Raw genomic sequence first — 13,015 nt, 5'->3', positions numbered from 1 at the left:
TGTAAAAGGAAAAATTACACACTAATACGTTGACTAGAATTTGCAGGTTGCATCTCAATGTTTGGATAATCAATCAGTTATAATTGACATTTTTTTTAGATATAATATAAAATTGTACACGTAAAACAAAGTACAGCATCAAAAGATATTAATATGCTCAAATCATAATTAAATAATGATTAACTTGTTTCACACAAGGAATAAGAATCTTCAGATAACGTAAACGTATAATACAGCTGTCGTGAATGCATGACAGCTCCGTCAAATATATATTTTAACAAAATGAGAACCAGAGATAACCTTTCTACTTAAAATTTCAAAGTTTATGGTAACAAAACTAACCATTGTTCCTGGGCACTATACATGGTAAAGCTGTGCACAAGCGCGCGCAAGAAAGATTTAAGCGTCATTGCAGCTGAGGAATTTGGAATGTTTACAGTGTTACTCCAAATTCATGGTGCGACCCACCCGCTTGTAGTGGAATGTGATCACGGCCATCACTATGAACACCGCCAACACCAACATCACCCACCACACGAGGCTGCTAGTGATGGGAGACTTTATAATAAACAAAACTATCCGAAGATCTGTAGCCATCTCTGGTGTCATTTCAGCCAGCACTTCAAACCACAACATTGGAAGATACACATCCGGCACTCTTCTCAAGATGCTGCAAACAGAAAGATGGATGCATTATATCTACAATGTTACAATAATAACCGCTTTTTCCTTTATTGTATAAAAATGCCATCAATCATGCCTTAGACACACGCCAACCCTTCCTCGGGACACGCCTCTACCCTCCCATGACGACAATGCACTCACTTCCCGTTGGGACGATGCACCACGTTAGTTATGAATCTGAAGAAGTGCTCAGCATGGTTTTTTGAGGACCGATAATGAATGTGAGCGCGAAGTCAAAATTTCGGCAGTATAAGAATGACACCGAAATGGGCAAGTCACAAGTGTCTTGTGAAACCTGTCCTCTTAAAAAGAACGTCGCTTTTGGCCGTTTGCCAGTATGGCCGAATTTGGACGTAATTTGAAAATGAAAAAAAAATGAAAATAAATTTGGGATTTTTTTTTCAACAACAGTAAGTTAAGGGTCCTCTGATAGGTTAGGTGGGCAGGAAATTCTCAAAGTTTCAAAACGTTATTGAAAACGTTAGTTGAAAGTTTCCTCTTCTAACCTGTCCACGTAAGCCGGACGACTCAAACCGAAAACGGAACAGTACGTCACTTTTGTGAGTATTTCATTTCAAATTACGTCCAAATTTGGCCATAGCGCACATACAAGCCAAAAGTAACGTTATTTTTATGAGGACGGGTTACTCAGCTAAGACCTTCCCACCGTCTGCCGCGGTGTGCAGCATACCTAGGAAAGATTACTAGCTTAATCTTTATCGACGTGTTTCACGTTATATGCAATTTCTTGCCAATTGTTATAGATGGAGTTATTAATAACTTGACAATAGTCTGGGTACAGCAGCGTCTTGCACTATACGTGGTCACAACCTATCCTCAGAGGGGAGAGCTCTTCAATGGAATGAATTGGGAACTACTACATAATTTGTGCTATTATCTACTCTGTACACGGTTAGATTAAGGTTACTTTCGGTTAAGGTTTTATTACGTGAATACTCTGTATTATTAACGATAATGTGAAATGTGGAATTCGAAAACTAAGTGTGCCCACGAATTCCGTTTACAGAAAACGAAATTCTCCAAAGAAAACGTTTTCAGCACACTTAAACCAACGATTTGTATTAAAGTTATAACTTGAGAATAATCTGTTTACGATAGAGATTCAATTTGCCAATTTACATGTAGACTATTAGTGGAACCATAATATGCTTCTGACCATCACAAATATCTAGACAACTTTCTAGGTGCTTTGAGGGCGAGTGTGACGTCTCATGGTAATGGATTTTGTCTGAGTACTGGTTGAGTCAAAGTGCTCGTGCTGTTCCAAGAGCCTCCTCAGCACCTGGCACAGCCCCGTGAAACCCAGCGAAGTCAAAGGATTTATGTCAGCTGGAGATTCGATAACGTCATTACTGGATTTAAGACTATACAGTGAACCACGTTGAACGATTTTACCATTTTTCAGAGCAGAGCCAAAAACGACGTAGCTTTCAGATGCTGCAAGATACTAGTACCATTATAATAGAATATCATAAGTTTGAAATTCATGAAAATACCATCACCGGCCTGATTTACAACTAGAGGGAGCCTAAGACTAGCGCACACGTGGATCGTCAGAGGAAGGACTTACTCTATCCTGTCGAAGTGCATCATGTTGTGGCCGGGGTAAGGAAGAACCCGCATGTTGATCTGCAGCCTGGCAGCCACCCTCATGGGCACACCCAGCTCCTGCAACACAAACACCATATACTGTACATGAAACACTCACGCTGCACACAACACCCGGGCTAGTTGCTCGCCTCCTATATTTATAAACTTGGGTTGAGTAGAAAAAGTTCTTTGGTCCAGGCCATTTCCAGAGAACTTTCTTGGGAAACTTTAGGGGGGCCATGTTGAAATTTTATAATTTTTTAATTACCGTATTAACATAATATCGATACGCCATTTTTGGCAGGTAGTGTGTGGAGAGACACGGAGTCATGGGGCGTGACCAAGTGTGCAGCGTGAGTCTTGCCCCAGCCTGAGTCACTAAGACCCACTTACTGCCAAGGTCATGCAAACTTAAATGAACACAAATTATGTAGCACGATAATGTTTAATTTGCCTCGCGAAGTGTGGTAACAAGTGTCACAGTATCTGATCACACTTATTTCATATATAACTATTCAAGCATACAATTATTAATTACAATCGTATTAAATAATATTAATTACATTACCCGGATGTGACAGTCTAAAGCAACATTAATACCACGCTCTTGTACATCACGTACAATGCTTAACCCATCACCCAGTTATATTATGTTCTTAAAAGAAGAAAGATGACTACCTGAGGCAAAGCACAAAGAGTTACAACCTTGCAGGCAGCCTGAGTGTCTTAGATATAACTGATTATGTTAAAATTCTTACTGTTCTTTTCTTTGTAATTACGATGAGCGTTACTATTTAGGCTCAAGTTTACAGACTTTCCAAAGAATTTTACTATTTATCCTACAGTTAAAGGCTGTGATCCAGTCTTGCGACTGACCAGATCCTGACAGACCACACTTTAAATCTGAATTAAAACCATGCATTAAATAAAACTAAACCACTCAAATTTACTCAACAATATGGATGAAGACAATTACCATTTTCCCGTGTTATGAAACATGACAGGACCACCACGTCCCCAACATCTAACCCGCTGCGTCAAGACGTATGCTCTTATATTTGCAAGTTCCCATGCAAATGCAGAGTATAAAAATGTCTTCTCCATTTTTTCGACAAACCATTTGTACTCTCCTCCAGCCACTAACACAACTCTCACAGGCACTACACACTCACCATCCACAACACGTCTAAAAACGTCTCGCGCACCTTCAAGCGGGCTGCCTTGAGAGAGATTTCTGCATAGTCATTATCTTTTGTTAACCCTTCTGACAATTTTTTTGTCCTCTAAATACCTGCATAAATTAGTAATAATACAAAATATGGTCAGTGTTATACACTATAAAGAGTACTATATACTATAAATATACTAAAAATACCAGTTGACAAAATCTAAACAGTGGAAAAAAAAGGTTTTCTCTGCTTTATCCCAGTCCGAGACTGGAGTTTTAGTTTTGTGGAAAATTACAATTTGCCATTGTTAACTTCCCTCAGTTTCCACCGACAAATTAATTTAGCACATTCTTATTAGTACCCAACTAACACAAGACTTCGGACTCTCACTGGTATGATGTCGATTGCGAAGGCGTGTTTTCTCTCGTCCGGAGCGAGGCCGGTGACTGCTTTGAGAAGGAAGGGGTCGGCCATCAAGAAGTGCGGGAAGGAGACGAAGGCCGGGGCGCCCATGCGACACGACTCTGCGTTCAGTAGACCTGAACCAAAATATTACAAATTTGTGTAAATTAAAACGCGTCACCGTTTAGAGATGGGAATACAGTAGTGGCGTGTGCGCCGGCAGGCACTGACACTCACCAGTGGGGGAACAGGTGCCCTTGACGCAGTAACATGCCCTGTCTGCAACAACGCTGCCATTGGCGAAGGTGTGGTTGGTGCCCCAGTAGCGGTAACCACGCACTCCACTGGCGTAGGTCGTCTCCTTGTAGAACAACTCTATACTCCTACACCAAAGAGAAGTGAAATACAGTAGCAATAAAAAAAAATTGTCACCATTCAGGGTTATTCACATATAATGGAGAGTGCACTGACTATTCAAAATTAAACTGTCATGCGTACCAAATCAGTTTTTTGCCATTCGTATTTATCGATCAATTTGATATTATTAACAAGGTTCCATTGCGAGTGTTGAACAATCTCGCCCCCATACTACCCCTCCCTACTAGATCACTCTTAACCCCTGCCATTTGTCACGTACGTGCAGAGGTCTGAACTGAAGACTGTGCGAGACGTCTTGTTACTGTCAGGTGGAAAGAGCTCTCCGGCAGACCCACTGAGATGGTTGCAGGGGGGAGGGAAATATGACGTATCTCGCTCCTTATTCCACCAGTCTATGTCACCTGCCAGATCAACATGTCAAACAAAGCATTAAGTTTGGGGGAAAATTTAATATTAACAAAATATGTACACACTTTCCAATTTGGTATTTTTAACTCTACATAACTGCTTTGAACTGAGCATTCACCAGTATTCAAGTTGATTATCAAAAGAAGGCACCAGGTCGGGGAGACTATGTAGCACCGTCTGTACAGTAGGATATTAACAAAAAAAAGGTAATAAATCTCTCTGGATGCCAATACGAGAAAAATAAAGCGAGGGACATCAAAGGTATCTTATTCAAGGATTTAATCAAGGAAAAAGCAGGCCGGAGGGGCATTACCAAAGCAAGACGCATGATTACCCTGAAAAACGGGATATTTCATGAGAAGGTTCAAGATTATGTGGTTACGGTGCAGTTCGGACAATAAGGAGCAGGGCATTGTTCATTAGACACCCACTAGTTAAGCGCATGTGGCCAATAACCAACCTAGGCAGCCCTTTTCCGCCGTGGTAGGAGAAAGGCCAAGGGGAATAGATCCCCTTTATGAGCGAACAGTTTGTAACCTGTAATGTCAGACCAACGACTTTGCCAACTGTCATAGATTGTGGAATGAATGAGTAGAAATCTGAATAATGAATCCTTTTCGGGAAATGGCCTCTTCAGTGGCGGTGTACGCAAGTTTAAGGTAACTCAAATATGGCTGGGAACACAGCAGCATTTGACTAAAAATTCTGTTAAGAGATAAACAGTCAGTATTGTATTTCCACCACCACAGGATGCCAAAGGTTAAAATTACTGAAGGCATGACGGCACTGAGTCAACCACTGACAAACACTGACGCCTTAAAATTAGCTGCCTAAGAGCACACAATTCCGCCGTGAAGATACTAATCTCCGGGAGTATGGGTAGGAGAATGCCCAAACTCAGGAAAATGGAGAAGCAGAGAAAATGTTCCCAAAAGACGGTCGCAGGGTTTTAGCAAGACCACCCCACCCCCCTCCCATCTTTTAGAGTGCCAATAGTTAGTTACCCAAACGCAGCGCAAGGTTTAAGATCGAGAAGAGAAATAAGATGTAGAGAGATAGAGTATACCACTTAAAGGTGAGCAGTGGTGGAATAAACGTTCGATTGAAAAAAGGGGTCAAAGAGCATGCTGGACCGAGAGAGCAGTGAAGTTAAGGGTACCAGAACAAGCTGGAGGATGAGAGAAAGAAATAAGCAGGAAGTGTTGTACGTGAGGCCTCCACCACGGTCAGGTGGGGGCCAAGGGATACTGGTATCCCTTGAAGGGATACCAGTATCCAAGTAATTTGTCATTGCTTGTATACCGTCAACACAAGTAATGAAATTCTGGCATCTGATCAAGAATTTAAATCGGTAAACCTATTCATTCACTGCCAGGTTTTCCCAATAACATGACCTGCCATTCGTTGAAAGATTGTTAACATTACTTTACAGTTTGGCAATTAATCTATAAATTACCAGTATTTACAATATAAAACTGATGGTTCATACTTCACTACACCTTAGAAATATCTGCAGTCAACCATCGAAATATTATAAAAGTGCAAGTCTCACCCAGGTTAGCGATGGAGTCGGCACCAGTCTTCATGTTGAACAAACCATCGTAGTCCACAGACATATTGCGCTACAGGAACGAAACTTGCCTTTAATTATACTTAAAATCTATTTAAAAAAAACAATACTTCATTAATCTCTCAAATTACCATCAAGAGTAATTAATGTAGATTTGATGCATCACGCTATTGTGATTTGTGTGTGTAATGTAGATTCTAAAAATGTAAGAATTCATGCACAACATAGCAAAAGTTATGCCTGAAAAGGAAAGCGCTTGAGTGCACAGGCGCTTCCCTGTTCACAATTACGTTAGTTATTTACCCTCATATACGCGGGGCACTGAGGCATGTACAGTGTTACACATTGTTCTCTATGTTCATTACTAATCAGGATATAGAGCTAGTCTGAAATAACAATTATGTACCGTTTTTGTATTGCCAGAATCAAGAACTATGCATTTTATAATTTTAAAATACCTACATTACTGTTAGTCGAGACTTATTATTTAAAAGTGTTGTGCATCTGTACTGGTTGTCTTACCCCCCAGTCGGCCATCACCAGGGAAATGGTTAATGTTCTTATGTGTGCCAACGTCAGTGACCACAATTTAAAAATAGACTTTGGAAAATAAATAACTTTTAAATAGGCTTCCAATGCCATTTAAATCACTCAATTGGCCATCTTATCCTAGAGTTTTTTTTGGACAAGGGAGTATTCATCTGACTGAACTGCAAAGCCTTTAGTAGCAAGGATCAAAGGTCAGGACGAAATATGAACCTAAGTTACCCATCTTTAAATGCAAATACTTGAAGGAATTTATTCACGGAAATACGAATTCACATATCTGGAATTAGACGATTATAGTCCTTGTCCGCTGGTCGACCAGTGTGTTGACATACCTTGTAGAACCAGGCGAATTTGTCGAAGTTGACGATGGCCGAATCCTCGCCGATTATAGATAAGAGGAAGTGGTATGTGCCATTCTTGGCCACCACTTCTTTCTGTATCCAGTCTAGTACAGGGTCCTGTAGAGTGACACCGTATATCAGCTGTGTATTAGATTCAAGGAAAATACACTACAATTTGCCGATTGATATTCAACGAAATAATCAATCCTCTTACACTCCAATCTCTACTCCCTTCGCCCCTCATCTCCCACTCACCAGCCTCCATCCCTCCCCACACACCACATACCTCGACGCCATTGAAGACAATGTCGCTGACGGTGGAGGAGACGACGAGCTTCTCATTCAATTCGTTGAACATTCTGTTGAGAGCCGCCAAGTAGAGCTCGTGGTCCCGCACCGCCCACACGGCCGACTGACCAGAGAATAATAATTATGCCTGTAACGATAAGCTAAAACTTCCATTTTAAAACATTCCCACCAAGACTTGTGGTGCAAGTCTTGACACCACACGTAGAAGTGTAATGAAACCTTGGTTTTAATATCTCTGCAAGTTGAGGGAGTTGTTATTGAATACAATCTTGAGTGTCAGGTATGTAAATAGTAGGACATGGGGTAGACCTAGCACTGGTCCAGGGCTCACCACAGGGACGGTGTTGAGGCTGAAGATGAGGTCGTGCTGAGAGGCGTTGCCGGAGAGGTGGGCGTCCCACACCCACCAACGCTGCTGCAGGTATGTCACCGTTGAGTTGGCATTAAACGTCACGTTCATCTTCTCGTGGTACTCTCTGTCGTAGGTGAGACCGGTCAGTGGTGGATCCGATGTCAGGCCAGGCGTGTCATAATTTGGTAGATGCACAACATTGTATATATGCCATAATCGAGCCGATCTTTAGGACAACTATATATAATGCACATAGATTTCCGCATCACTAACAAATATTATTCTTGTACTATTAATGTGATACAAATTTTTACCCTTGTCACACCTTTCCCGGGTGTAGACCCAACACAGCCAGGTCTTGACGCCACCTACCTCCAGACGTAGGGCCCACACTCTTGCAGGACGGGCTTCGCTCCTCTCTTGAACTGTTCCGGGTTGGTCAGGTTGAAGAGGTACAACTTCAGTATCAGAGGGAACGGGGTAGTCCTCCACAAGTCGTACGACTCAGAGTCCTCCGCGACCTCCAAACGCTGCAGTAAGAACGTAACTGTAAAAGTACTCACTATAGGAATGTTTCCGATATCAGTCGGGGAGTATTGCAAAATAGATTTCTGGCTAAACTCCTGCAGGAGGGCAGGGAACTCACGGGAGGAGCCTCATGAAGATGGGTAGTACAGGAACCAGTGAAGCCTTGAGCAGGTTGCCAACTATCCGGGCACAAAACGTCAAATGGGAAGCGTAAAGAACCTCCATGCAAACATATGGAACCGGTCACAAACCAGTTACAATATACCCGACGTAATACCCAAATTACTTGGGGGGGGGCATTGGAGAGGGGCACATTTTAATTTCTTTAATAGTTTTGCATTCTGACAGTTTATTGAATAGCCTACTAGCCGAATACTCCAGATGATGCCTCAAACCATCCACGTACAACCAATTTTAAAATAGAGTAAACAAACAACATCTGGCAGCAAGGCAGTTTTTGGAATTGCTACCCTATTAACTCCCAACTGTGTGTGTAAACTGATAGATCTGACCCATTCTCCCCACTAACCATCGTTATAGCCAATGGCTGCCTGTAACTATATATTGTGTGAATCTTAGTAATTATGAAACAACCAAGGCGTTCACAAAGCTACATTAATAATTTGTAGTCTACTGAAGTGTAAACTATTATTAATGTACACAACATTTATGAATAAAGTATTTGAATTTCGATCCTCCTCAGTTTTTATTCAAAAATTTTATCAGTTTCAAAGTATTACCAATACTTGAAGCGAGAGCGTCAGACCTGTAGTGGAGAAGCACAACTCACCGAGTGCAGAATACAGTTGATGATGGCCTGGTAGCCGCCGAGCAACATGGCCATGCTCAACACGGACAACAGCACCGCCAACGTCAACACGGCCACCTGACAGGGCGTCAGCCATCTCATCTTGGCGATCTCCTTCATCACAAAATCTTTGGCTGCGGCAAAACTGGTGTCGGAGCCGGTGACGGAGGTGTCGGGCGACTCGTCCTCCACACGGTGCTGCATCGTTCCGCTGTCCTCGCCCTCTGCTCTCTCGCCTTCCTCTGGGGAAAGTGATGCCGTTTGAGAAGAACGACCGGGCGGGGAAGTGTGGCTAATGTAGCATAATATTCTAATTAGCAACGATCACCTGGCGGGAATGGTAGTGCAGACCACTCCCGCCACCGCAAGATGGCGGGAGTGGCGCTGGTCAACGCCAGGTGTAACAGGTGTGAGCCCCTCAGCAACTCTTCCATTATCCTGTAAATGGAAAATTATTTTCTGTACTAACAAAAAGACATACCACAAATGTATAATACTATATTGTATAATCATTGATGTTAAAATGCAAAAGAATTGTTACAAGCTGTCATTATAATTACAAGGCGTGCAGTGAAATTGTATTTGGGGTGAACAATAAATTAGTCGTCCCTGGCGGCAACAATAGAAGAAAAAAAAATTCATTCTCGAAGGGAGACCCCAACACTTGGGCTGGACGGTAGAGCGACGATCTTGCTTCATGCAGGTTGGCGTTCAATCCCCGACCGTCCAAGTGGTTGGGCACCATTCCTTATCCCCCGTCCCATCCCAAATCCTAATCCTGACCTCCTTCCCAGTGCTATATAGTCGTCATGGCTTGGCGCTTTCCCCTTGATAACTCCCTCCTCTCCCCTCTCGAAGGGAGAGCAAGGCAGAGTAAGGGGAAAGGAAGGTAATGCAAGGGGAAGCAAGGGAGAATAAGGGGAAAGGAAGGTAGTGCAAGGGGAAGCAAGGGAGAGCAAGTGGAAAGGAAGATAGTGCAAGGGAGAGCAAGGCTTCAGAAAGTTATTGCACGAAACGACCAACTGCCGAAGGGCGGAAAACAGGAACCGGAGCTCGAATCCTGCAGACTGTACGTCCTGTGCGTCACCTTTCCGGCAAGTGGTATGTCGCAGTATGGCACCCTTCTGGCGAGAGAGAAAGAGAGAGAGAGAGAGAGAGAGAGAGAGAGAGAGAGAGAGAGAGAGAGAGAGAGAGAGAGAGAGAGAGAGAGAGAGAGAGAGAGAGAGAGAGAGAGAGACAGAGAGACAGAGAGACAGAGAGACAGAGAGAGAGAGAGAGAGAGAGAGACAGAGAGAGACAGAGAGAGACAGAGAGAGAGAGAGAGACAGAGAGAGAGAGAGAGAGAGAGAGAGAGAGAGAGAGAGAGAGAGAGAGAGAGAGAGAGAGAGAGAGAGAGAGAGAGAGAGAGAGAGAGAGAGAGAGACAGAGAGAGAGAGAGACAGAGAGACAGAGAGACAGAGAGAGACAGAGAGAGAGAGAGAGAGAGAGAGACAGAGAGAGACAGAGAGAGACAGAGAGAGAGAGAGAGAGAGAGAGAGAGAGAGAGAGAGAGAGAGAGAGAGAGAGAGAGAGAGAGAGAGAGAGAGAGAGAGAGAGAGAGAGAGAGAGAGAGACAGACAGAGACAGAGAGAGAGAGAGAGAGACAGAGACAGAGACAGAGAGAGAGAGAGAGAGAGAGAGAGAGAGAGAGAGAGAGAGAGAGAGAGACAGAGAGAATTCCAGTATCCTAAAATAAAGTAATCTAGTAACAACTATATTAAGCCAACAGAGGGAATAGAGTTGTGGTGTTGCCGACGTCACCATAAGAGGTGACTCACGCTCATGTGAGGATGTAGAGCTTCCTCGGGTCATGAGTCACGGCGCTGTGCTCACCTCACAGTGCCGCTAGAGCTCTTGCTCGTATCTGCCACTCAAGATGTGGATGGAAGCGACTTCCACCACTTCTTTCAGGACACTCTGCTTATTGACTATCCATACAGGGGTGCGTTAATTTATTATTTTCATTTAATATGCACCCCATACTCATCCTGTGAGTGGAAGTGCACCCAATACCTATCCTATGAGAAGATAGTGCACCCCATACCCATCCTATGAGGAGAAATGTATCCCATACCTATGCTATGAGTGACAGTACACTCCATATCCTTCCTATCAGAGCTTGCGTCACTTCACTTATATTTTGCCCCGCCATTCTGATCTCTACAGTGCTACGCTGTGCTTCCTGTTAGATAAGGATTATCTCAGCCAGTCTAGCACTCTCCCGGGTGCTCCAGAGGGATTTTCATGTTTGTGCAGCAACCTCGTGAGTGGAAGATTGATTGATAAAGATTAAGCTACCCAAGAGGTGGCACGGGCATGAATAGCCCATAAGAGTGGAACAGAGTTAAAGGCTCTCTTACGATCCTATAGAAGGTGCTCTCAGCCCATCCTGCTCTCGAAATTATTTTGGGATGGTACTTATCGATGCTTACCATTGAGTGAAAATGGCATTATCACGAGATTATCGTAATCTACGCACAGCCCCGCTCCTATCCCACGTTAGTCTACTACGGGCTCACCGTAGCCCGTGCTGCTTGGAACTTTTTGTTCAGAGTAGCTGAATTTAAAACAACAACATGGACAGCAGCCCTTAGTTCATCTCCTGTGCCAGGTAAGTACTTCGGGATCACCATAGCCCGTGCTGCTTGGAACGTTTTGTTCAGGGTTGCTGAATCCAAAACAACAATAACAACTTCGTAATCTGCGGTAGTCCTGAGTGATAGTGAAGTTGATAACCTTGGTAACAACTCTGTCTTATCACCGTCTGGAGACATATTGACCTTCGGTGACCTCAGGTCTGAGGTACGTGTGTGTGTCTTAGTGACGGCGATTATGCATGGCCATTTATACAAAGAGTGGTAGTGTCCTGAGCCAAGATTTGTCCTATTAACATGTCCTATTTACGAAACATGTAGATCTTCCGCCGATCATGGCGCCTTAGTCTTTATTTATTAAACAGTTTACGAGGTCGGAAACTTCACATCCCAAAGTTATTATTGTTATTGCCAACATCGTAGCGCTTCTGAGCTCTAAAACTGTTAAATAAATGTAAACTAATCCGACATGATTGATGAAAGATAAACAGGTTTCGTAAGCTACACTTAAGTGCTTGACAAATCCTGGCCCTTGTGTACGCTGGGGCGATACAAAGACAGATTATGTCCGCGGGGATGATCGGAGAGTAACTGGGGCGGTGTCCCTACCTTGGAGCAGCTTGTCGGTGTCTTGAGAGGTCTCCATCGCTGCTGTATGACACATACGACCCACCACCAAGGAACACGACACACCACCAAGGAACACGACACACCACTGAGGCTTGTGAATCACCACCAAGGAGTATATAAGTCACCACCACGGAGTATATAAGTCACCACCAAGGAGTATATAAGTCACCACCACGGAGTATATAAGTCACCACCACGGAGTATATAAGTCACCACCACGGAGTATATAAGTCACCACCACGGAGTATATAAGTCACCACCACGGAGTATATAAGTCACCACCACGGAGTATATAAGTCACCACCACGGAGTATATAAGTCACCACCGTAGATCACGAGTCACCACTGCGAGACGGGAGGAGTCACCACTGCGAGACGGGAGGAGTCACCACTGCGAGACGGGAGGAGTCACCACTGCGAGACGGGAGGAGTCACCACTGCGAGACGGGAGGAGTCACCACTGAGGGACGAGGGGGTCACCACCGTGGTGTCACCATTGCGAGACGCGAGTGGCCACTGAGTGGTCACTCCCTGAGCGGGAAGCGGTCACCGCTGTAACAGGGAAGGGTTTGCGCGCGCTGGTGCCACGAACCTGGCCCATCCGTCCTCGCCCCTTCCCTTTCCTTCCCAACACTGCTGATCT

The 13,015-nt window shown here is 43.9% G+C and overlaps 1 protein-coding gene across 3 annotated transcripts; it reads right to left on the bottom strand.

The window, feature by feature from the left end:
- Positions 1–83: 83 nt before the first annotated feature.
- Positions 84–12,970, bottom strand: LOC123762491 (protein croquemort). 3 transcript variants are annotated; one of them, XM_069332525.1, is made up of 13 exons: positions 12,352–12,967; positions 9,438–9,547; positions 9,092–9,351; positions 8,146–8,303; positions 7,753–7,897; positions 7,399–7,524; positions 7,104–7,229; positions 6,205–6,274; positions 4,504–4,645; positions 4,104–4,249; positions 3,855–4,003; positions 2,276–2,373; positions 84–670 (listed from the first exon to the last, which is right to left on the bottom strand). In XM_069332525.1, the coding sequence occupies exons 2-13, from the start codon at positions 9,541–9,543 to the stop codon at positions 442–444; spliced, it is 1,755 nt and encodes a 584-aa protein (XP_069188626.1). In that variant the 5' UTR covers positions 9,544–9,547; positions 12,352–12,967; the 3' UTR covers positions 84–441. The 3 variants fall into 3 exon arrangements, with proteins under 3 accessions (XP_069188626.1, XP_069188627.1, XP_069188628.1); XM_069332526.1 differs by lacking the exon at positions 9,438–9,547 and having other exon boundaries at positions 12,352–12,970; XM_069332527.1 differs by having other exon boundaries at positions 9,092–9,547.
- Positions 12,971–13,015: the final 45 nt, after the last annotated feature.

Source organism: Procambarus clarkii, chromosome 27 (genome assembly GCF_040958095.1).
Source record: "Procambarus clarkii isolate CNS0578487 chromosome 27, FALCON_Pclarkii_2.0, whole genome shotgun sequence".
In the NCBI taxonomy this organism is placed as follows: domain Eukaryota; kingdom Metazoa; phylum Arthropoda; class Malacostraca; order Decapoda; family Cambaridae; genus Procambarus; species Procambarus clarkii.
The sequence above is the reverse complement of the archived record's forward strand: the minus strand, read 5'-3'. Positions and strand labels throughout refer to the sequence as shown.

Bases quoted from the DNA above. Each gene is read 5' to 3' on its own strand.
- LOC123762491 (XM_069332525.1), bottom strand. From the start codon at position 9,543: ATGGAAGAGTTGCTGAGGGGCTCACACCTGTTACACCTGGCGTTGACC. The intron at 9,352-9,437 runs GTGATCGTTGCT...CACTTTCCCCAG, and splicing joins TGCACTACCATTCCCGCCAG to AGGAAGGCGAGAGAGCAGAG. The intron at 7,230-7,398 runs GTATGTGGTGTG...GTCACTCTACAG, and splicing joins TTGTCTTCAATGGCGTCGAG to GACCCTGTACTAGACTGGAT.